The sequence below is a fragment of the Ambystoma mexicanum genome, chromosome 6q, assembly GCF_040938575.1.
Source record: "Ambystoma mexicanum isolate Mex_15411 chromosome 6q, UKY_AmexF1_1, whole genome shotgun sequence".
NCBI lineage: Eukaryota > Metazoa > Chordata > Amphibia > Caudata > Ambystomatidae > Ambystoma > Ambystoma mexicanum.
In genome coordinates, this window is record NC_090937.1 from 1,625,104,796 (window position 1) to 1,625,128,656 (window position 23,861).

Below are 23,861 nucleotides of genomic sequence, written 5' to 3' on the forward strand. Positions count from 1 at the left end.
CACTGAGTATTGTGTGCTGACTTAATACTTGTTAATGGATATTTTATGGATTTATATCTACTGATTGGGAATGTTAACTGAGTATTGTGTGCTGACTTAATACTTGTTAATGGATAGCTTATGGATGTGTATTTAATGATTGGGAATGTTAACAGAGTATTGTGTGCTAACTTAATACTTGTAAATGGATATCTTATGGATTTATATCTACTGATTGGGAATGTTAACAGAGTATTGTGTGCTAACTTAATACTTGTTAATGGATATCTTATGGATTTATATTTAATGATTGGTAATGTTTTTAAAGGAGTATCGTGTGCGGACGTATGGATGCATATTTACTAATTGGGAATGTTCACCGAGTATTGTGTGCCGACTTAATACGTGTGAATGGATATCTTATGGATGTATATTTAATGATTGGGAATGTGTTTAACTGAGTATTGTGTGCTGACGTAATACTTGTTAATGGATATGTAATGGATTTATATCTACTGATTGAGAATGTTAACTGAGTATTGTGTGCTGACTTAATACTTGTTAATGAATATCTTATGGATTTATATCCACTGATGGGAATGTGTTTAACTGAGTATTGTGTGCTAACGTAATACTTGTTAATGGATATGTAATGGATTTATATCTACTGATTGAGAATGTTAACTGAGTATTGTGTGCTGACTTAATACTTGGTAATGGATATCTTATGGATTTATATTTAATGATTGGTAATGTTTTTAAAGGAGTATTGTGTGCGGACATATGGATGCATATTTACTGATTGGGAATGTTCACTGAGTATTGTGGGCTGACTTAATACTTGTTAATGGATATCTTATGGATGTATATTTAATGAATGGGAATGTTCACCGAGTATTGTGTTCTGACTTAATACGTATTAATGGATATCTTCTGGATGCATATTTACTGATTGGGAATGTTCACTGAGTATAGTTTGCTGACTTTATAGTTGTTAATGGATATCTTATGAATGTATATTTAATAATTGGGAATGTTTTTAACTGAGTATTGAGTGTTACCTAATACTTATTAATGGATATCTTATGGATTTAGATCTACTGATTGGGAATGTTCACTGAGTATTGTGTGCTGACTTAGTACTTGTTAATGGATATCTTATGGATTTATATCTACTGATTGGGAATGTTAACTGAGTATTGTGTGCTGACTTAATACTTGTTAATGGATATCTTATGAATGTATATTTAATGATTGGGAATGTTTTAACTGAGTATTGTGTGCTGACTTAATATGTGTTAATGGATATCTCATGAATTTAAATCTAGTGATTGGGAATGTTAACTGAGTATTGTGTGCTGACTTAGTATTTGTTTATGGATATATTATGGATGTATATTTAATGATTGGGAATGTTTTTAACTGAGTATTGTATGTTACTTAATACTTGTTAATGGATATCTTATGGATTTAGATGTACTGATTGGGAATGTTAACTGAGTATTGTGTGCTGACGTAGTACTTGTTAATGGATATCTTATGGATGTATATTTAATGATTGGGAATGTGAACTGAGTTTTGTGCGCTGATTTAATACTTCTTAATGGATATCTTATGAATGTATATTTAATGATTGGGAATGTTCACTGAGTATTGTGTGTGGCCTAATACTTGTCAATGGATATTTTATGGATTTATATTTAATGATTGGTACGTTTTTAAAGGAGTATTGTGTGCGGACGTATGGATGCAGATTTACTGATTGGGAATGTTCACTGAGCTGACTTAATATTTGTTTATGGATATATTATGGATGTATATTTAATGATTGGGAATGTTTTTAACTGAGTATTGTGTGTTACTTAATACTTGTTAATGGATATCTTATGGATTTAGATGTACTGATTGGGAATGTTAACTTAGTATTGTGTGCTGACTTAACACTTGTTAAAGGATATCTTATAGATTTATATCTACTTATTGGGAATGTTAACTGAGTATTGTGTGCTGACTTAATACTTGTTAATGGATATCTTATGGATTTATATTTAATGATTGGGAATGTGTTTAACTGAGTATTGAGTGCTGACTTAACATTTGTTAATGGATATCTTATGGATTTATATCTACTGATTGGGAATGTTAACTGAGTATTGTGTGCTGACTTAATACTTGTTAATGGATATCTTATGGATGTATATTTAGTGATTGGGAATGTGTTTATCTGAGTGTTGTGTGCTGACTTAATACTTGGTAATGGATATCTTATCAGAAACAGGGCTCTTGTTCTAGGAAAACATTGCTCTGATGTAAACAGAATGGGCAGTAGAAACACCAATGGATCCGGGTGCACGTGAACTCTCTGCCTAACTTGGCAGGTTCTGCTGTGGCCAGAAGGCGGCATGCTGGGGCAGAAAATGGCAGAGGAGACATGAGGATGGAGGAAGAGAGAGCGAGAGGAATAGAGAGACGTACTGTGCTTAGGAATAGGCCAGCCCTTGCAGGGAGCGCGCAGGAGGGTGGTACTTGTCCGAGTCCTCATAAGAGTCTGTAGAGCAGGTCAATGGAGAGCGGCATAGGGAGAAGGGAGAAAAACAACACATGTCAAACATAAAGGTAGGACAGCAGGGTAGACGGAGCAATGGAGGTAGGAGCAAGACAGAGCGGAGGCAGAACAGTTACACATGGGAAACATAAAGGTAGGACAGCGGGGTAGGCGGAGCAATGGAGGTGGGAGCAAGACAGAGAGCGGAGGAAGAACAGTAACACATGGGAAACATAAAGGTAGAACAGCGGAGTAGGCGGAGCAATGGAGGTGGGAGCAAGAAAGAGAGCGGAGGAAGAACAGTAACACATGGGAAACATAAAGGTAGGACAGTGGGGTAGGTGGAGCAATGAAGGTGGGAGCAAAACAGAGCAGAGGAAGAGTAGTAACACATGGGAAACAAAGGTAGGAAGGCGGGGTAGGCAGAGGAAGAGGAGAGTAGAGGGAGAAAGGAAACACATGTCAAACAAAGGTAGAAAAGGGATGAAGGTGGGGCAACAGAGGAGGGAGCAGGTAGTGAGGAAAATGGATTAAGAAATGACAGCGTAGAAGGGACTCTCTGGTAAGAAAACTAGCAGAGGAAGGGGAAGCAAAGAAAGGACATTGGTGCAAGGTAGTGGATGTAAGTGAGAAGCAAGAGACCCAAGAGAGAGCATTGTGGTGTGACAATGGAAGTGAGAGAATAGAAAATGTGGAGAGAGCCTTGTGAGGGATATCGAGACTCAAGGGCTCACGCAATATGGCATTCGGGAGCAGGACAAAGAGACAGAAGCAGTGAGTTGACAAGGAACAAGGAAGTATAACATGCAGGCATGGACAGCGGAGATGAGATTAAATGAGGCAGACAGCAAAAAAGACGGGAAGCAAAGGAACAGTCAATCAATAACAACATGGCTGCCAGCTAACAGTTGAATGGGTTGGCTATCGCTCGGCTCGCTCTTGTCCCATAGATCAGCTCGCGTTTCCATTGTGTAAGTGTGTCCTTTCCCACATTCCTTTGGATAGCCACACCCAATGGGTCATACCACAAACTCAGAAGTTTCTAAGCATCTGAAGGGCGTATGTGACTATTGCCCCATTAGTGTAGGTGACTATTGCCCCATTAGTGTAGGTAACTATTGCTCCATTAGTGTAGGTGACTATTGCCCCATTAGTGTATGTGACTATTACCCCACTAGTGTAGGTGACTATTGCCCCATTAGTGTATGTGACTATTACCCCACTAGTGTAGGTGACTATTGCCCCATTAGTGTAGGTGACTATTGCCCCATTAGTGTAGGTAACTATTGCTCCATTAGTGTAGGTGACTAGTGGCCCACTAGTGTATGTGACTATTGCTCTATTAGTGTATGTGACTATTACCCCACTAGTGTAGGTGACTATTGCCCCTTTAATTGGCTCCATCTTACTGCTCTCAGGTAAGCCCAATGCTTAGTTGGCGAAAACCAGGATTGAATCGGGCAAATAGGCTACACAGAATGATATGATATTATAGGTTATTTATAACGCACTTAATACCCAGAGGTTTCTAAGCGCGGACCCGGGGTTTGAACCTGTGGTTCTCCATATCGTCTTTCTTCCAAGGTGAGCACGTTACCCCTGAGCTATCCTCCCGAGACAGGGCAAACAAAACAGTGCAATCATTCATCATTTGAACAGACATCAACCACTGGGTGATATTGGCTAAGGCAAAGACTAAAGATAAGACCACAAGTGCAGCAGAAGCAACATGAGACACTGCAGCAGAGGGGGAAGGATGGGGAGCAGGTCTGGTCATAGGCCACAGGGTGGGGCATGCAGACAAATCTGATGTGTCCTTCATTCACACCCTTCTTACGAGGTAGTGCTACGACATGGGAGAGCGGGACTTGCACAGAGGTCTCCTGTGTCCTTCATGCCCTTTACAGGGGTGGGAGACTAATACACGGGAGAGCGGGACTTGCACAGAGGTCTCCTGTGTCCTTCACGCCCTTTACAGGGGAGGGAGACTAATACATGGGAGAGCGGGACTTGCACAGAGGTCTCCTGTGTCCTTCACGCCCTTTACAGGGGAGGGAGACTAATGCATGGGAGACCGGGCCATGCACAGAGGTATACTGTGTCCTTCACACCCTTTTGCAGGAGGGGGGGTGCTAATGCATGGGAGAGTGGGCCATGCACAGAGGTATACTGTGTCCTTCACACCCTTTTGCAGTAGGGGGGGTGCTAATGCATGGGAGACCGGGCCATGCACAGAGGTATACTGTGTCCTTCACACCCTTTTGCAGGAGGGGGGATGCTAATGCATGGGAGAGTGTGCCATGCACAGAGGTATACTGTGTCCTTCGCACCCTTTTGCAGTAGGGGGGGTGCTAATGCATGGGAGACCGGGCCATGCACAGAGGTATACTGTGTCCTTCACACCCTTTTGCAGGAGGGGGGCTGCTAATGCATGGGAGAGCGGGCCTTGCACAGAGGTATACTGTGTCCTTCTCACCCTTTTGCAGGAGGGGGGGCGCTAATGCACGGGAGAGTGGGCCATGCACAGAGGTATACTTTGTCCTTCACACCCTTTTGCAGTAGGGGGGGTGCTAATGCACGGGAGAGTGGGCCATGCACAGAGGTATACTGTGTCCTTCACACCCTTTTGCAGGAGGGGGGGTGCTATTCATGGGAGAGCGGACCATGCACAGAGGGATACTGTGTCCTTCACACCCTTTTGCAGGAGGGGGGTGCTAATGCATGGGAGAGCGGACCATGCACAGAGGTACACTGTGTCCTTCACACCCTTTTGCAGTAGGGGGGGTGCTAATGCACGGGAGAGCGGGCCATGCACAGAGGTCACCTGTGTCCTTCACACCCTTTTGCAGGAGGGGGGGTGCTAATGCATGGGAGAGCGGACCATGCACAGAGGTATACTGTGTCCTTCACGCCCTTTACAGGGGAGAGAGACTAATACATGGGAGAGCGGGCCATGCACAGAGGATTCCTGTGTCCTTCACGCCCTTTACAGGGGAGGGAGACTAATACATGGGAGAGCGGGCCTTGCACAGAGTTCTCCTGTGTCCTTCACGCCCTTTACAGGGGAGGGAGACTAATACATGGGAGAGCGGGCCATGCATAGAGGTATACTGTGTCCTTCACACCCTTTTGCAGAGGGGGGGGTGCTAATGCATGAGAGAGCGGGCCATGCACAGAGGTATACTGTGTCCTTCACACCCTTTTGCAGGAGGGGGGCTGCTAATGCATGGGAGAGCGGGCCATGCACAGAGGTATACTGTGTCCTTCTCACCCTTTTGCAGGAGGGGGGGCGCTAATGCACGGGAGAGTGGGCCATGCACAGAGGTATACTTTGTCCTTCACACCCTTTTGCAGTAGGGGGGGTGCTAATGCACGGGAGAGTGGGCCATGCACAGAGGTATACTGTGTCCTTCACACCCTTTTGCAGGAGGGGGGGTGCTATGCATGGGAGAGCGGACCATGCACAGAGGGATACTGTGTCCTTCACACCCTTTTGCAGGAGGGGGGTGCTAATGCATGGGAGAGCGGACCATGCACAGAGGTATACTGTGTCCTTCACACCCTTTTGCAGTAGGGGGGGTGCTAATGCACGGGAGAGCGGGCCATGCACAGAGGTCACCTGTGTCCTTCACACCCTTTTGCAGGAGGGGGGGTGCTAATGCATGGGAGAGCGGACCATGCACAGAGGTATACTGTGTCCTTCACGCCCTTTACAGGGGAGAGAGACTAATACATGGGAGAGCGGGCCATGCACAGAGGACTCCTGTGTCCTTCACGCCCTTTACAGGGGAGGGAGACTAATACATGGGAGAGCGGGCCTTGCACAGAGTTCTCCTGTGTCCTTCACGCCCTTTACAGGGGAGGGAGACTAATACATGGGAGAGCGGGCCATGCATAGAGGTATACTGTGTCCTTCACACCCTTTTGCAGAGGGGGGGGGTGCTAATGCATGAGAGAGCGGGCCATGCACAGAGGTATACTGTGTCCTTCACACCCTTTTGCAGGAGGGGGGGTGCTAATGCACGGGAGAGCGGGCCATGCACAGAGGACTCCTGTGTCCTTCACGCCCTTTACAGGGGAGGGAGACTAATACATGGGAGAGCGGGCCTTGCACAGAGTTCTCCTGTGTCCTTCACGCCCTTTACAGGGGAGGGAGACTAATACATGGGAGAGCGGGCCATGCATAGAGGTATACTGTGTCCTTCACACCCTTTTGCAGGGGGGGGGGTGCTAATGCATGGGAGAGCGGGCCATGCACAGAGGTATACTGTGTCCTTCACACCCTTTTGCAGGAGGAGGGGTGCTAATGCATGGGAGAGCGGGCCATGCACAGAGGTCTGCTGTGTCCTTCACGCCCTTTGTAGGAGAGGGGCCATGCACCGAGGTCTGCTGTGTCCTTCACGCCCTTTGTAGGAGAGGGGCTACACATGGGAGGGTAGCACCATTCAGACAGATCTGCGGCGTCCTTCCTTCACATCCCTTGTAGGGGGCTAGGCTGATTCATGGACCATTGGTGACTGGGGGGGGGGGGTTGGAGGGGCTTTCACAGACATCTGGTGCGTCCTTCATTCACATGCATACAAAGGAGAGCTGACTGCTTCATGGGGGCAGTGGGCAGCATGCCTACACATTTTATGTGTCCTTCTATATTTTCCCACCCCTGGCACACAGCATACAGACCGCTCGAGTCTCGGTGGGCATGAACCACGCAACTTGGTCAAACCCAACGGCCCCATTGACCTTTATTAGGTATTAAGAGATTGTTTGTAAAAACATGAACCTTAGCACTCTCATTAATGCTCCTCCCAGGTAAAGGGCCGCTCTTTCCCCCATTACCGAAGATCTGAAGACGCCATATAAGACTCAACCAGACCTGGCTTCCAATCCTGGTGCCTTAACTTGGCCAAAGTGGGTGGTACTGGGAAGAGGGCGGAAGCTCAACATTCTTGTTTTGGAAACAGGACGGTACCAAGCAGATGACCGACACATCCCTTGGCCTATAATCTAATAGTAGTAGCCTTTTACAGCACTTAGAAGGATTCCAGCATAAAACCGGAAGTCAAATAGCATTATCATTGTCATCATCTGCTTCTCTTCCTTTATTGACCCTCAAGAAGGAGCACGAAGGAACATTATCAGAAGTGCAACATGAAAGGTACGTGTACATCTCCCTATAGGTATAAACTGCCCATGTCCTATTGGATATCTTGTCTACAAGTAATGTGGTCTTTAACTAAAATATCAGGCTAGGCCTGATAGTGAACAGGGGAGATGGCATCCCCCAAGGCTCGTGCCACTGCATTGCGTCACAGGAACCCCAGCACAACATCTGGAAACATTGAATTGATGTCATTTTCCACCCAAAAAAGGCCCCATTTGAGCTGGAGCAGGGGCTGACTGGCTAATGGGTGGGTGCACTGCTTTGGGACCAGTGTGAATCGTTCCATCAAGTGCTGCATCCAATGAAATATAACCGCGGTTGCCATGGTGACACAACCGCTGCTCCACCAACCCAGAGAATGAGCCTCAAATGTGCGGGCCTTGAAACCAATTCTTGCTTTTGGGAAGCTCCATTTCAGAATGTTCCAGAAAGGCCCCCACACCTTGGACCCCACAGATCAGGGCAGGTGGAAGCAGGAGAGCTCAGGTCCAGTCCTGGATTCTCTTTTAAACTAAATGTAGCCATGTTGAGCCAACCGCTGTCTCTTTCTGTACATCAGTCCCTTCTGTAACAATAAATAGGACTGCTATTGTATGGGTTACCCTTAAGCGACATTCCATACCAACCCAGTGATTACAACATTATACTACACCATTGTGATGAAGAGGCTGTCTGCGGGCTGTGGTATTTAGAATCACAAGCGGATGGCAGATCCCTGGAAGGTCAGTTGGCCCTGATCCACCAAGCCAGCAGGATGCTCCTCCACGGAGCTACAGGTTGGTGACAGAGGCGCGCCTTGTAGCGCGGTACTCACCCTGGAGGCTGCCGCCATTGGTGCTGGTACACGTCGGTGGCGGGGAGGTCTGCGGCCTGACAACGGGGGCGAAGGCGCTCTTCTGTTTGACGGCGGAGATCATGTTGACGGGCGAGAAGGAGAAGACGCCGGCCGAGGCGGAAGAGTTGCCGCTGGACGGGAGGGTGATGGAGGACGCGCCGAGGGGTGGACTCGAAGGCATAACTTCATCGAGAAAAGAAGCAAAAGGAACAGAGCTGAAAACTAGAAATAATGGCCTTCTTTGAGAAAATGGTTAATGCAGGTCAGTTAGGTGCAGACATCTGGGCAACTACGCATGCCCCGTGGGAAAGGTACTATGAGAGGTGAGTGACCCACAACAAGCAAAGCATGGCACCAATATGAATTATGAAACCATTACAGCATGCAGCATATAAACAGTTAACAACAATGACCAGATATGATTACAAAGAAAATTGAAAAATCCATGTTCTATTTTCAATGTCATGCTTCCAGGAGCAAAACCCAGAAAGATCTGTACTAGTGCTGCTTACATTATAAGGATCAGAGTACTCAAGTGTTGCTCTTGCTCATTGCTGTCTTTCCCTAATATTACATAAAAAGCCTCATTTTACAGGGGGCGGGCAGAAATAGAAGCATTCAAGCGAGGCCTAATACTTTGAGGCTTCAGTTTCTCGCTCTGCTCCATTTAGGTGCTTAGACGAGGCGTAGGAGCAGCACGGAGCAGGGATAAGAAATCTGCGTTGCCTCCTCCTCCATTTTGCCAGTGCGTTTCTTTTTACGCCGTCTGGCCGTGGAATCCGTCTCGGTTTTTCACCTGCTAACGATTAGACGGATTCCATACGAACCAGGGATTAAATGTCGCCTGCAAAGCGTAATTTGTAGATGGTATTTATTTCTTCACAAGAAGGAGAGTAAAACTAAAGGGTAAGCAGTAATACACCCGGTGTCATTCTTCGGTGATCATCTCCCACTTGTGAATGTTCCGACAGTATGTAAGTGCACGGTTGTATACGAATTGTTCGTTTCCCAACTGTTCAAAATGGCCCTGAAAGCGCTAAAGAGGAGAAACTGAACGGACCGTCATAGCACACCTTTTGCAATTTAGTAACGCTATTGCAGAGGACGGCAACCTTTGGCTCTCCAGAAGGTTTGGACTACATCTCCCATCAGACGCGGCCAACGTAGTGAATGGCGAGGGATCAAGTGACTCGTAGTCCAAACATCTGGACAGCCAGTGGTTGCGTATCTCGTCCAACTAGAGAAAACACATTTTTCACTACATGTCCTGCTTTAGTGATACTGGATGAGTAAACCAGCCCAGCTATATGTTACAAAAGTGAAAGATGGGTGAAAGTCAAAAGCAGAATTAGCTTCATCCCTTTCTTATTACTACAGCTGTGAGAAATCATCAAACATCATCTTCTCCAAGGTCCTGAAATTGAGGGAGTCGACTAACAGTTCCAACGTTTGCAGATTTGGAGAACAAATGACCAGAACACAGAATGGCCAGTCTTTCCTCAACCCATGGTTTAATTGCTAGTCAAGCTTTAAGCTTTCCTTTCTGTAGGAAGTGAAATTGAATGTTTGTCATTTCAACTGCAAAATCTTCCTTTCAAGACATGTCAAGTTACTCAAATGCCTAACACAAATTATAGCATTAGAAAATGTAGTTTTAAATGAAAATCTACTTTTTTAAAAAAAAACATGACTTTAAAAATGTTTCTGAAATATGTGTCTTTTGCAGAAGGCCATACTGTTAGCTTGACTTTTGGGTTATATGTTAGTGCAAACCTCCGCTTGCAATAACGATAGAAAGAGGAAACTATTTGAAATGTGCATTTGGTAAGGAACAGAAATTATCACTAAACATGTTCTCCATGTGCACGCTGGTGCACAACCCGAGTAGTGTGTAGTGGTTCAGGAGAGCCTGTTTGCCCCATGTTGTATCCAGCAAGCAGTCAAAGTGATTTCTTACCGGGGCCTAATCCTAGATCTCTTGAATTTTCCACTTCTGTTTTTATCTCCATAACGTTTGTGCTCTTGTTTTAATACATTTTTACTGATGACAGATCTTTTTTTGTCTGGACACAGTTCGTTATCTCATCATTGCTGTTCGTATTGGTTGTTGTTTTCTCTATGGTTCCTGTCCACTCTCCTGCCAAACATCTGACATGGTTCAGTCTTGAGTTTGCCCCCGCTACTCCAAAAGCCTTTGGCAAACAACTGTGTTTGAACAACTGTGTTGTGGTGTTGTTGCAAGATGTGTAATTCTTGTTCCACCCTTTACTTGGCCAACCATATCCTCACACAATTGCCCTCTTGGTGGGAATACTGGCACACATTGGCCTGGGACGCTTGAACCCTAAACTTGGAACAGTCTACCTTGCCCTCGGCCATGGATCCATTTGTCTGAATTTATATTAAGAAATCCCTGGGTGTAAACAAAAGCTGCAGGCCTATCCTCTTCAGGCACATGAAAGGAGAACCTATCCTCATTACGAACATGAAAGGAGAACCTATCCTCTTCAGCAACATGAAAGGAGAGCCTATCCTCTTCAGGAACATGAAAGGAGAACCTATCCTCTTCAGGAACATGAAAGGAGAGCCTATCCTCTTCAGGAACATAAAAGGAGAACCTATCCTCTTCAGGAACATGAAAGGAGAACCTATCCTCTTCAGGAACATGAAAGGAGAACCTATCCTCTTCAGGAACATGAAAGGAGACTTACTTGCATAGGGTGAGTTGGCTGTGGAGCCGTTGAGGAAGTTGGGTGAGCCAGGCACCCCGAGGCCGGCCATTCCGCCCCCGCCGTAGCCATTCATGCTGGAGGTGATTGTGTTGTAGTTGGACTGTTGAGGGGTGGAGCTAGGCACGTAACCCCGGGGAGACACGCTGCTTGTGTTTCGAGAATAGCCTGCAAAGGAGGAGGGAGCAAGAGAGCAGGCATTAGAAGAAAAGGGAAAAGGGCTAAAAAAAGAAACAGTGTAGTGGGAGGGATGCAAAATATAGAAGCGCGCGGAACGACATAAGGCATCAAAATCAACGAGACAAGAAGGTTTGATGCATACTTCACCCTGCACAAGCACACGCATGTACACACACACACAGACTTAATTCACTCCTCTGTTCCTCTGTATTCGAGGGTGTCAACCCTCAGTCAGTCATTATTGCAGCAGTCACTCCTCTAATACCGTTTTCAGTCCATCTCTATCAAAGATCAATCGCGTATCCATCTACATCCAAGAAGTCCGTCCTCTACCCACCTCTTGTTCATTCGGATGATGGCCGTCAATCTATGGAGCAATGGCCATCCATTTGCCAGATTAACTTGTGAAGACCGTTTTCAACCCGGCTCTCAACCCTCCACCATCTCTATCTTATAGGTGGGCCCTCTGTCTAGCTCTACTCCAGCTGCTGTCCTCTATCTAGCCCTACTCTAGCTGGCTGTCCTCTGTCTAGCTCTACTCTAAATGCCTGTCCTCTATCTAGCCCTATTCTAGCTGGCTGTCCTCTGTCTAGCTCTACTCCGGCTGCTGTCCTCTATCTATCCCTACTCTAGCTGGCTGTCCTCTGTCTAGCTCTACTCTAAATGCCTGTCCTCTATCTAGCCCTATTCTAGCTGGCTGTCCTCTGTCTAGCTCTACTCCGGCTGCTGTCCTCTATCTATCCCTACTCTAGCTGGCTGTCCTCTGTCTAGCTCTACTCTAAATGCCTGTCCTCTATCTAGCCCTACTCTAGCTGGGTGTCCTCTATCTAGCTCTACTCCAGCAGCTGTCCTCTATCTAACCCTATTCTATCTGGTGGTCCTCTATCTAGCTCTACTCCAGCTGCTGTCCTCTATCTAGCCCCACTCTAGCTGGCTGCCCTCTGTTTACCTCTGCTCTAAATGGCTGTCCTCTATCTAGCCCTACTCTAGCTGGCTGTCCTCTAGCTCTACTCCAGCTGCTGTCCTCTATCTAGCCCTACTCTAGCTGGCTGCCCTCCGTCTAGCTCTACTACAGCTGCTGTCCTCTATCTAGCCCTACTCTAGCTGGCTGCCCTCCGTCTAGCTCTACTCCAGCTGCTGTCCTCTATCTAGCCTTACTCTAGCTGGCTGTCCTCTGTCTAGCCCAACTCCAGCTCGGTGTCCTCTATCTAGCTCTACTCCAGATGGCTGTCCTCTGTCTAGCCCTACTCTAGCTGGCTGTCCTATATCTAGCTCTACTCCAGCTGGCTGTCCTCTGTCTAGCTCTACTCCAGCTGGCTGACCTCTCTCTAGCTCTACTCCAGCTGGTTGTCCTCTATCTAGCTCTATTCCAGCTGGCTGTCCACTATCTAGCTCTACTCCAGCTGGCTGTCCTCTATCTAGTCCGGCTCTAGCTAGCTGTCCTCTATCTAGCTCTACTCCAGCTGGCTGTCCATTATCTAGCTCTACTCAGGCTGGCTGTCCTCTGACTAGCCCTACTCAGACTGGCTGTCTTCTATCTAGCCTACTCCAGCTGGCTGTCCTGTATCTGGCTCTACTCCAGCTGGCTGTTCTCTGTCTAGCTCTACTCCAGCTGGCTGTCCTCTATCTAGCCCTACTCCAGCTGACTGAACTCTATCTAGCCCTGCACCAGCTGGCTGCTCTCTGTCTAGCCCTGCACCAGCTAGCTGTCCTCTATCTAGCTCGACTCTAGCTAGCTGTCCTCTAGCTGTCAGTCCTGTGTCTAGATCTACTCCAATTGGCTGCCCTCTATTTAGCTCTACTCCAGTTGGCTGTTCTCTATCTAGCCACAATCCAGCTGGTTGTCCTCCAACTATCTCTACTCCAACTGGCTGTCCTCTACCTAACCCTATTCTAGCTGGCTTTCATCTATCAAGCTCTACTTTAGCTGGCTGTCTTCTATCTAGGGTTACTCTAGCTGGCTGTCCTCTATCTAGCTCTTTTTTAGCTGGCTGTCCTCTATCTAGCCCTACTCTAGCTGGATGCCCTCCATCTAGCTCTACTCCAGCTGTTGTCCGCTATCTAGTCCTACTCTAGCTGGCTGTCCTGTCTACCTCTACTCTAGATGGTTGTCCTCTATCTAGCCTTACTCTAGCTGGCTGTCCTCTGTCTAGCCCGACTCCAGCTGGGTGTCCTCTATCTAGCTCTGCTCCAGCTGGCTGACCTCTGTCTATCCCTACTCCAGCTGGCTGTCCATTATCTAGCTCTACTCAGGCTGGCTGTCCTCTGACTAGCCCTACTCAGACTGGCTGTCTTCTATCTAGCCTACTCCAGCTGGCTGTCCTGTATCTGGCTCTACTCCAGCTGGCTGTCCTCTGTCTATCCCTACTCCAGCTGGCTGTCCATTATCTAGCTCTACTCAGGCTGGCTGTCCTCTGACTAGCCCTACTCAGACTGGCTGTCTTCTATCTAGCCTACTCCAGCTGGCTGTCCTGTATCTGGCTCTACTCCATCTGGCTTTTCTCTGTCTAGCTCTACTCCATCTGGCTGTCCTCTATCTAGCCCTACTCCAGCTGACTGAACTCTATCTAGCCCTGCTCCAGCTGGCTGCTCTCTGTCTAGCCCTGCACCAGCTAGCTGTCCTCTATCTAGCTCGACTTTAGCTAGCTGTCCTCTATCTAGCTCTGTCTTGTAGGTGGGCCCTCTAGCAAGCTCTTCTCCAGCTGGCTGTCCTCTAGCTGGCCGTCCTGTGTCTAGATCTACTCCAATTGGCTGCCCTCTATTTTGCTCTACTCCAGTTGGCTGTTCTCTATCTAGCCATAATCCAGCTGGTTGTCCTCCAACTATCTCTACTCCAACTGGCTATCCTCTACCTAACCCTATTCTAGCTGGCTGTCATTTATCAAGCTCTACTTTAGCTGGCTGTCCTCTATCTAGGGTTACTCTAGCTGGCTGTCCTCTATCTAGATCTACTTTAGCTGGCTGTTCTCTATCTAGCCCTACTCCAGCAGGTTGTCCTTTATCTAGCCCTACTCTAGCTGCTTGTCCTCTATCTCGCTCTACTCCAGCTGGTTGTCCTCCATCTAGCTCTCCTCCAGCTGGCTGCCCTCTATCTAGCTCTACTCCAGCTGGCTGTCCTTTAGCCAGCTCTACCCTAGTTGGCTGTCCTCTGTCTAGCTCTATCTTGTAAGTGGGTCTTCTAGCAAGCTCTTCTCCAGCTGGCTATCCTCTATCTGGCCCTACTCTAGCTGGCGGACCTGTGTCTAGCTCTCCTCCAGCTGACTATCCTCTATCTAGCTCTACTCCAACTGGCTGTTCTCATCTAGCCCTACTTTAGCTGGTTGTCGTCCATCTAGCTCTACTCCAGCTGGCTGTCCCTTAGCCAGCCCTACTCTAGCTGGCTGTCCTCTGTCTAGCCCTTTGGAAGTACTTTATCTGGCCAGGTCATCTCAAGTACATTTATAGCCATTTTGTTATTGTCCTCTTTCTATGTGAATCCCAGCAGTCGTGTTCTTCTGTGCTAGCAGTCATGTATGTGCTCCCCTCTTCCCCCAACAGGCAGCCAGTGCTCTCTCCATCTCCTTCCCTCTAGCTTTGTGTATTTCACAGTCTGCCATTCATTCATCTCTACCTCAGCACTCGGCTCTTTAAGTCGCTTACCCACACTTCACCCAGTCCTCCTGCCAGCTCCACCACACTGACCAGTCCTCTATCTAGGACTCATGTCCTCTATCTGCGCCTGTGCAGATGGCAAGTCCTCCTTCTGTCTCTACTCCGTCAACACTATCTCAATCCCAGCAGTTCCATACAATGGTTTATTTTTAGGAAAACAAGTATATTTGTAACAGTGTAACACATCTTTAACAATTTCTGTGACCTCAATGTCCATCACAATGGTCATTTTTTGCTGATCGTTGTTCAGGTTCGTGTTTTATTTGGTCCATCCCAGAGGAAAGTCTGCGAATCATGTGTATAGAGTCATTCATCTATCTCTAAGACAGCTCTCAGTTGCCAGCATGTTGCAACACTAGCAGAGCGTCATCAATGTAGGCCCATAGAAGCAGCCCACCCTCTAACCATCTCTACCCCATCCATCAGACCGCTCTTAATGCCTACACAGGAGAATCCTGGTCATCTGACCTCTATCCAAGCCTATGTAGATAACAAAACCTCCATCTAGCAGCAACCAAACATGGGCGTGCCTTGACTCATATCCTAGGAGGTGCCAGTTCATGCCAGACGCTGCCAGCAAGCACACACACAGGCGCTCACCTTCATCCACACCACTGGGAGGCGCCAGTCCATGCCAGAATCCGCCAGCAGGCACACACGCGGGCGCTCACCTTCATCCACACCGCGGGGAGGCGCCAGTCCATGCCAGAATCCGCCAGCAGGCACACACGCGGGCGCTCACCTTCATCCACACCGCGGGGAGGCGCCAGTCCATGCCAGAATCCGCCAGCAGGCACACACCCGGGCGCTCACCTTCATCCACACCGCGGGGAGGTGCCAGTCCATGCCAGAATCCGCCAGCAGGCACACACGCGGGCGCTCACCTTCATCCACACCACGGGGAGGCGCCAGTCCATGCCAGAATCCGCCAGCAGGCACACACGCGGGCGCTCTCCTTCATCCACACCACGGGGAGGCGCCAGCCCATGCCAGAATCCGCCAGCAGGCACACACGCGGGCGCTCTCCTTCATCCACACCACGGGGAGGCGCCAGCCCATGCCAGAATCCGCCAGCAGGCACACACGCGGGCGCTCTCCTTCAACCACATCACGGGGTGGCGCCAGCCCATGCCAGAATCCGCCAGCAGGCACACTCGCGGGCGCTCACCTTCATCCACACCACGGGGAGGCGCCAGCCCATGCCAGAATCCGCCAGCAGGCACACACGCGGGCGCTGAGCTTCATCCACACCGCGGGGAGGCGCCAGACCATGCCAGAATCCGCCAGCAGGCACACACGCGGGCGCTCACCTTCAAATACACCGCGGGGAGGCGCCAGTCCATGCCAGAATCCGCCAGCAGGCACACACGCGGGCGCTCTCCTTCATCCACACCACGAGGAGGCGCCAGGCCATGCCAGAATCCGCCAGCAGCCACATACGCGGGCGCTCACCTTCATCCACACCACGGGGAGGCGCCAGCCCATGCCAGAATCCGCCAGCAGGCACACACGCGGGCGCTCACCTTCATCCACACCACAGGGAAGCGCCAGCCCATGCCAGAATCCGCCAGCAGGCACACACGCGGGCGCTCACGTTCATCCACACCACAGGTAGGCGCCAGCCCATGCCAGAATCCGCCAGCAGGCACACACGCGGGCGCTCTCCTTCATCCACACCACGGGGAGGCGCCAGCCCATGCCAGAATCCGCCAGCAGGCACACACGCGGGCGCTCTCCTTCAACCACATCACGGGGTGGCGCCAGCCCATGCCAGAATCCGCCAGCAGGCACACTCGCGGGCGCTCACCTTCATCCACACCGCGGGGAGGCGCCAGCCCATGCCAGAATCCGCCAGCAGGCACACACGCGGGCGCTGAGCTTCATCCACACCGCGGGGAGGCGCCAGACCATGCCAGAATCCGCCAGCAGGCACACACGCGGGCGCTCACCTTCAAATACACCGCGGGGAGGCGCCAGTCCATGCCAGAATCCGCCAGCAGGCACACACGCGGGCGCTCTCCTTCATCCACACCACGAGGAGGCGCCAGCCCATGCCAGAATCCGCCAGCAGGCACATACGCGGGCGCTCACCTTCATCCACACCACGGGGAGGCGCCAGCCCATGCCAGAATCCGCCAGCAGGCACACACGCGGGCGCTCACCTTCATCCACACCACAGGGAAGCGCCAGCCCATGCCAGAATCCGCCAGCAGGCACACACGCGGGCGCTCACGTTCATCCACACCACAGGTAGGCGCCGGCTCATGCCAGAATCCGCCAGCAGGCACACACGCGGACGCTCACCTTCATCCACACCACTGGGAGGCGCCAGTCCATGCCAGAATCCGCCAGCAGGCACACACGCGGGCGCTCACCTTCATCCACACCACGGGGAGGCACCAGCCCATGCCAGAATCTGCCAGCAGGCACACGCGGGCGCTCACCTTCATCCACACCACGGGGAGGCGCCAGTCCATGCCAGAATCTGCCAGCAGGCACACACGCAAGCGCTCACCTTCATCCACACCACGGGGAGGCGCCAGCCCATGCCAGAATCTGCCAGCAGGCACACACGCGGGCGCTCACCTTCATCCACACCAAGGGGAGGCGCCAGCCCATGCCAGAATCTGCCAGCAGGCACACACGCGGGCGCTCACCTTCATCCACACCAAGGGGAGGCGCCAGCCCATGCCAGAATCTGCCAGCAGGCACACACGCGGGCGCTCACCTTCATCCACACCACGGGGAAGTGCCAGTCCATGCCAGAATCTGCCAGCAGGCACACACGCAGGCGCTCACCTCTATCCACACCACGGGGAGGCGCCAGTCCATGCCAGAATCTGCCAGCAGGCACACACGCAGGCGCTCACCTCTATCCACACCACGGGGAGGCGCCAGCCCATGCCAGAATAAGCCAGCAGGCACACACGCAAGCGCTCACCTCAATCCACACCACGGGGAGGCGCCAGACCATGCCAGAATCTGCCAGCAGGCAAACACGCGGTTGCTCACCTTCATCCGCACCACTGGGAGGCGCCAGCCCATGCCAGAATCTGCCAGCAGGCACACACGCGGGCGCTCACCTTCATCCGCACCACGGGGAGGCGCCAGCCCATGCCAGAATCTGCCAGCAGGCACACACGCGGGCGCTCACCTTCATCCACACCACGGGGAGGCGCCAGCCCATGTCAGAATCTGCCAGCAGGCACACACGCGGGCGCTCTCCTTCATCCACACCACGGGGAGGCGCCAGCCCATGCCAGAATCTGCCAGCAGGCACACACGCGGGCGCCCACCTTCATCCACACCACTGGGAGGCGCAGCCCATGCCAGAATCTGCCAGCAGGCACACACGCGGGCGCTCACCTTCATCCACACCACGGGGAAGCGTCAGTCCATGCCAGAATCTGCCAGCAGGCACACACGCGGGCGCTCACCTTCAAACACACCACGGGGAGCCGCCAGCCCATGCCAGAATCTGCTAGCAGGCACACACGCGGGCGCTCACCTTCATACACACCACGGGGAGGCGCCAGCCCATGGCAGAATCTGCCAGCAGGCACACACGCGGGCGCTCACCTTCATCCACACCACGGGGAGGCGCCAGCCCATGCCAGAATCTGCCAGCAGGCACACACGCGGGCGCTCACCTTCATCCACACCACGGGGAAGCGCCAGTCCATGCCAGAATCTGCCAGCAGGCACACACGCGGGCGCTCACCTTCATCCACACCACGGGGAGGCGCCAGCCCATGCCAGAATCTGCCAGCAGGCACACACGCGGGCGCTCACCTTCAAACACACCACGGGGAGGCGCCAGCCCATGCCAGAATCTGCCAGCAGGCACACACGCGGGCGCTCACCTTCATCTACACCACGGGGAGGCGCCAGTCCATGCCAGAATCTGCCAGCAGGCACACACGCGGGCGCTCACCTTCAAACACACCACGGGGAGGCGCCAGCCCATGCCAGAATCTGCCAGCAGGCACACGCGCGGGCGCTCACCTTCATCCACACCACGGGGAGGCGCCAGCCCATGCCAGAATCTGCCAGCAGGCACATGCGCGGGCGCTCACCTTCATCCACACCACGGGGAAGCGGCAGTCCATGCCAGAATCTGCCAGCAGGCACACGCGCGGGCGCTCACCTTCATCCACACCACGGGGAGGCGCCAGTCCATGCCAGAATCTGCCAGCAGAAACACGCGCGGGCGCTCACCTTCATCCACACCACTGGGAGGCGCCAGCCCATGCCAGAATCTGCCAGCAGGCACACGCGCGCGCGCTCACCTTCATCCACACCACGGGGAGGCGCCAGCCCATGCCAGAATCTGCCAGCAGGCACACAGGCGGGCGCTCACCTTCATCCACACCACGGGGAGGCGCCAGTCCATGCCAGAATCTGCCAGCAGGCACACAGGCGGGCGCTCACCTTCATCCACACCACGGGGAGGCGCCAGCCCATGCCAGAATCTGCCAGCAGGCACACACGCGAGCGCTCACCTTCATCCACACCACGGGGAGGCGCCAGCCCATGCCAGAATCTGCCAGCAGGCACACACGCGGGCGCTCACCTTCATCCACACCACTGGGAGGCGCCAGCCCATGCCAGAATCTGCCAGCAGGCACACACGCGGGCGCTCACCTTCATCCACACCACAGGGAGGCGCCAGCCCATGCCAGAATCCGCCAGCAGGCACACACGCGGGCGCTCACCTTCATTCACACCACGGGAGGCGCCAGTCCATGGCAGAATCCGCCAGCAGGCACACACGCGGGCGCTCACCTTCATCCACACCACGGGGAGGCACCAGCCCATGCCAGAATCCGCCAGCAGGCACACACGCAAGCGCTCACCTTGCTCCGTACCCTGATTTGCTTCTGCAATGTTCACGGCCAGCTGGCTCCCAAAGGAATTGACTCCCATCATCCCCGAGTGTGCGTGGTTGCCGGTGAGCGATGTCAGCTGGCTGGAGTTGCGTGGCACGTTGTACAAGACTTCAGCGATGTCTGCTGCTCGCTTCAGGAGGTGGTCCTGTAAAGGCAGATATAAAAGAATGAGGGTGCCAACTCCAGATGCCACAATGCTACCCAGAAAAGGGGACATCCTTTGGCTGGTGTGAAACCTGCGAGTGCTTCTGCAATTCATAGTTACTACAATCCAGTGTTTCTGATACAGTACACCTTGGGCAGCCTTTGACACCATAGACCACCCACCGTCACGGACAGACTCCACTCTCAAGGCATCAGGGACGCAGCTCTGATGTGGATATCCTCCTTCCTCTCCAACAGATCCCAAATAATACACATGCCGTCTTTCTGCTTAACTCCCCACCCGTTAACCATGGAGTGCCACAGGCACCTCTCTCTCCCCTCTGCTCTTTAATCTCTGCATGAGCCCCCTCCCCGGACTCATCCGATACTACGGCCTATCTTGCGACAACTATGCAGATGACACCAAATTATCTTCAAGATCCCAACGGGCCCTTCCTGCTCCTCCTCCTCCTCCCCTGATCTCATATCACGCCTCTAGGGAAATCGAACACTGGATGACTGATAACTACCACTTTCTCCACTAAGGAACAACCCAGGTCTTGCGGTGCGGGAACACTACCGTCTTTCCCAACAGCATCCCATGGCCACTCACTCTATGTCCACCCCACCACCTCCAACACAGTTAAAAACCTGGGATGTATTATGTACTCGGACCTGACATTATCACATCCCATCAATACAGTGACAAAAAGCTGCCACCTTCAAATGGGCCTTCTCAGATGCATCTCCCCCTACCTGACATTCCCACACACAGAGTCGCTATGATCGTTACTATTGTCCTGTCATGCTTTGACTACACTAATGCCCTTTACATGGGGGTCCCTGCATCACTAGGCCCTAGCGAACACATCACACCGGCCCTGTGTAACCTTCAGTGGCTGATGATCGGGCGACGATCCACCTTCAAGGCAATGTGCTTCACCCACGAGCTCTCCACAATACAGGACCGTAATACCTGCAAGACCTACTCACACGCTACAGGCCCACTAGAAACCTGAGATTAGTTGCACACTCTGCCCCGTCATTCCAGGGTCAAAATCAACCAGATTAGGGGCTCATCTTTCTCAGTCCAAGCACCCACCATATGGAACTTGATTCCATTTACCATCCACCCCATAGAGGATCACCTCGCCTTCCGGAAGGCTCTCAAAACCTGGCTTTTGCCTTCTACATCCTGACAGACTTAGTCAATCTCCTGGGTGAGCTATTAGCCGCAGTCAGGAATACGAGGGCCCTACATCACAATGGAACATACCTGTATCCCTCCTGGGGCAAAGCCACTCACACGCAACAATTACTGCTCGACTTCACCCACCCACACACACATCACCATTTCCAATCGAATGCAGCTGAGCCCCGCAAATAAAATTCAGTCCAACTGTACACATAACCACTCACCTTGACTCTCCTACTCTCCTGATAGCCTATCACAGCACCCGGCCTCTCATCTGATTTCCATGGGCTACTATCAGGGATCTACCCAGCCTCTACCTACTTTCGTGCGGGCTAAAAATGCACACAGGCATTTCAGAAATCTTCCTTCACAACTCAAATCTCGGACCACAGTCCTCCAAAGTGTGTTCATCCCGCAGCGCTTGGAGGCCATACCAATGGCAGTAGGCGCTATACACATGCCATATAACATAACATAATGCCTGCCAATCACTCACTGGCAAAAGCAGCAATTTCAGAAAACACTTGTAGACATAGGTCTCTAGACAAGCAGCTGGGTGGTGTACACATCAAATCCACGCCTAGCACAACACAGGCTTGTACATTACGGCCATCAGCTTTAAGTGGAATGGAGTTGGTTCTGTATTGAATTTAAAATATATAAAGGCAGCATGATAGGCTATTCTTTTGGGGGAGGTGCAGCAGCTTCCTGAGTGACGTAAGCCTGTGAAGGACCCCTACTTCACCAACTAAAGATGTAGAGGAGCAGGTGGACTCGTCATCACTGGCTCCCGCCCCCTCACCTCCGTCCGACTGGAACAGCAGGAGAAGAGCCCTACGTGGGACACCAGGGATCCTCCCAATACTGCATCAAGTTTATGAGACACGATATGCACTCAGACAACCGTATGTATCGAAAGTACCCTCCCACTAAAAGGGTGGAAGGATGTCGGCACACACCACTTTACATCAAAGAGCTATAAGTGAAATCTGATGAGAGCAGAGTGGCGTCATGAAGAAAAGATACTGAGAAGTACTGAAATGATATGCAAATACTTAAGAATAAAGAGGTAACTGAAGTAACAAGAGAAACATGCAATCGAATATGAAGAAATCATATATGCAAATAATATAAAGTGACCTACTGACTAATAAGTAAGGTAGACAAGATATATAGAAGCTTGTTGCAGAGAAAAACGTAACATGGCTAGAGTGGTCATTACGGAAAGATGGACGCCAAACTCGTATTGAAACCAAGCTACCTCCTAGACAGACCGGGGCGACAGTGTCAGCAGACACTGGAAAGACTGTTTTGTGTGAAGAATAAAGAGGAGTCTACTGGTCTAGAAGCAAGGATGCTACTTCAAGGAATAAAAGGATAAACCGTGTACGTAAGACATACTTCTCTTAGACGCTTAACAGCAACTAACATGGGCAGCCATGTGAATAAAGATGGAAACCATAGGCATTGAAGTGAATGGGAAAAGCAGGACAAACTCAAGCACACAGAGAAGGGCGGACAAACTGATTTGACTGAAGCATGCAGACCAGGCTTCCAGCACGAACCCCCTGTACAGCCTCACCAAGAACACAGAGAGAGAAATGTTTCAAGTTAACAGAAGAGATATGACACTTGCAGGGAACACAAGAAAAACAACTCCATAATTGCAAGCAAGAGAAATCCTTTCCATGGTCTTTACTCAGGTGACCTGCACCTGCTAGACAGAGCCTTTTCATACGAGCCAGACTGAGAAGTCTGTTCCCATCAAACCAGAGGCAGGAGGATACAAACTTAACACAGGTTCAAAACCGAATGTTCTGTCTCAATGTCTAGGAGATCGGAGATGGTACCTTGATGGGAACATGCAGCACCTTTGGGGGCGTTCCCCCAACCTTAAATGGTTTCACTTGGCCTGATAACTGTCCAAAGCTCAAAGGCTGAGAAGACCATTTCTGCCCAAACCCTAATCACCTTCCACGCTAACCTTACACTATGTTGCATGGGCCAATCACCTTCCACGCTAACCTTACACTATGTTGCATGGGCCAATCACCTTCCACGCTAACCTTACACTATGTTGCATGGGCCAATCACCTTCCACGCTAACCTTACACTATGTTGCATGGGCCAATCACCTTCCACGCTAACCTGCCACTATGTTGCATGGGCCAATCACCTTACACCCATAACCTCACACTATGTTGCATGGGCCAATCACCTTCCACGCTAACCTTACACTATGTTGCATGGGCCAATCACCTTCCACGCTAACCTTACACTATGTTGCATGGGCCAATCACCTTCCACGCTAACCTTACACTATGTTGCATGGGCCAATCACCTTCCACGCTAACCTTACACTATGTTGCATGGGCCAATCACCTTAAGCTAACCTGCCACTTTCTATTCGTAACACGGAAGTGGGTTCAGGAGGAGCCATCAGATATCACTTATCCAATAATCGCACTAACCCATTATAGAATATATATGTAGTTCACCTCGCTAACCAACGCCTTCCCCTGATGGTTTTTGGGATGTAACCTCATTTTTGTG

General features: G+C 50.8%; 1 protein-coding gene across 4 annotated transcripts in view; it reads right to left on the reverse strand.

Annotated features, from left to right (window-relative positions):
- The window catches only part of LOC138516922 (transcription factor COE3-like), a 550,133-nt gene that overhangs the window by 27,367 nt on the left and 498,905 nt on the right, over window positions 1-23,861 (reverse strand). For 2 of the 4 annotated variants that reach the window (XM_069632382.1, XM_069632381.1), the window contains exons 13-16: window positions 19,937-20,114; window positions 11,232-11,417; window positions 8,500-8,703; window positions 2,455-2,527 (exon numbers count right to left, since the gene is read on the reverse strand). In XM_069632382.1, coding sequence (XP_069488483.1) covers window positions 2,460-2,527; window positions 8,500-8,703; window positions 11,232-11,417; window positions 19,937-20,114 — 636 coding nt within the window. In that variant the 3' untranslated portion in view covers window positions 2,455-2,459. The remainder of the gene's footprint in view (window positions 1-2,454; window positions 2,528-8,499; window positions 8,704-11,231; window positions 11,418-19,936; window positions 20,115-23,861) is intronic. The other 2 variants (XM_069632383.1, XM_069632384.1) reach the window with 2 other exon arrangements.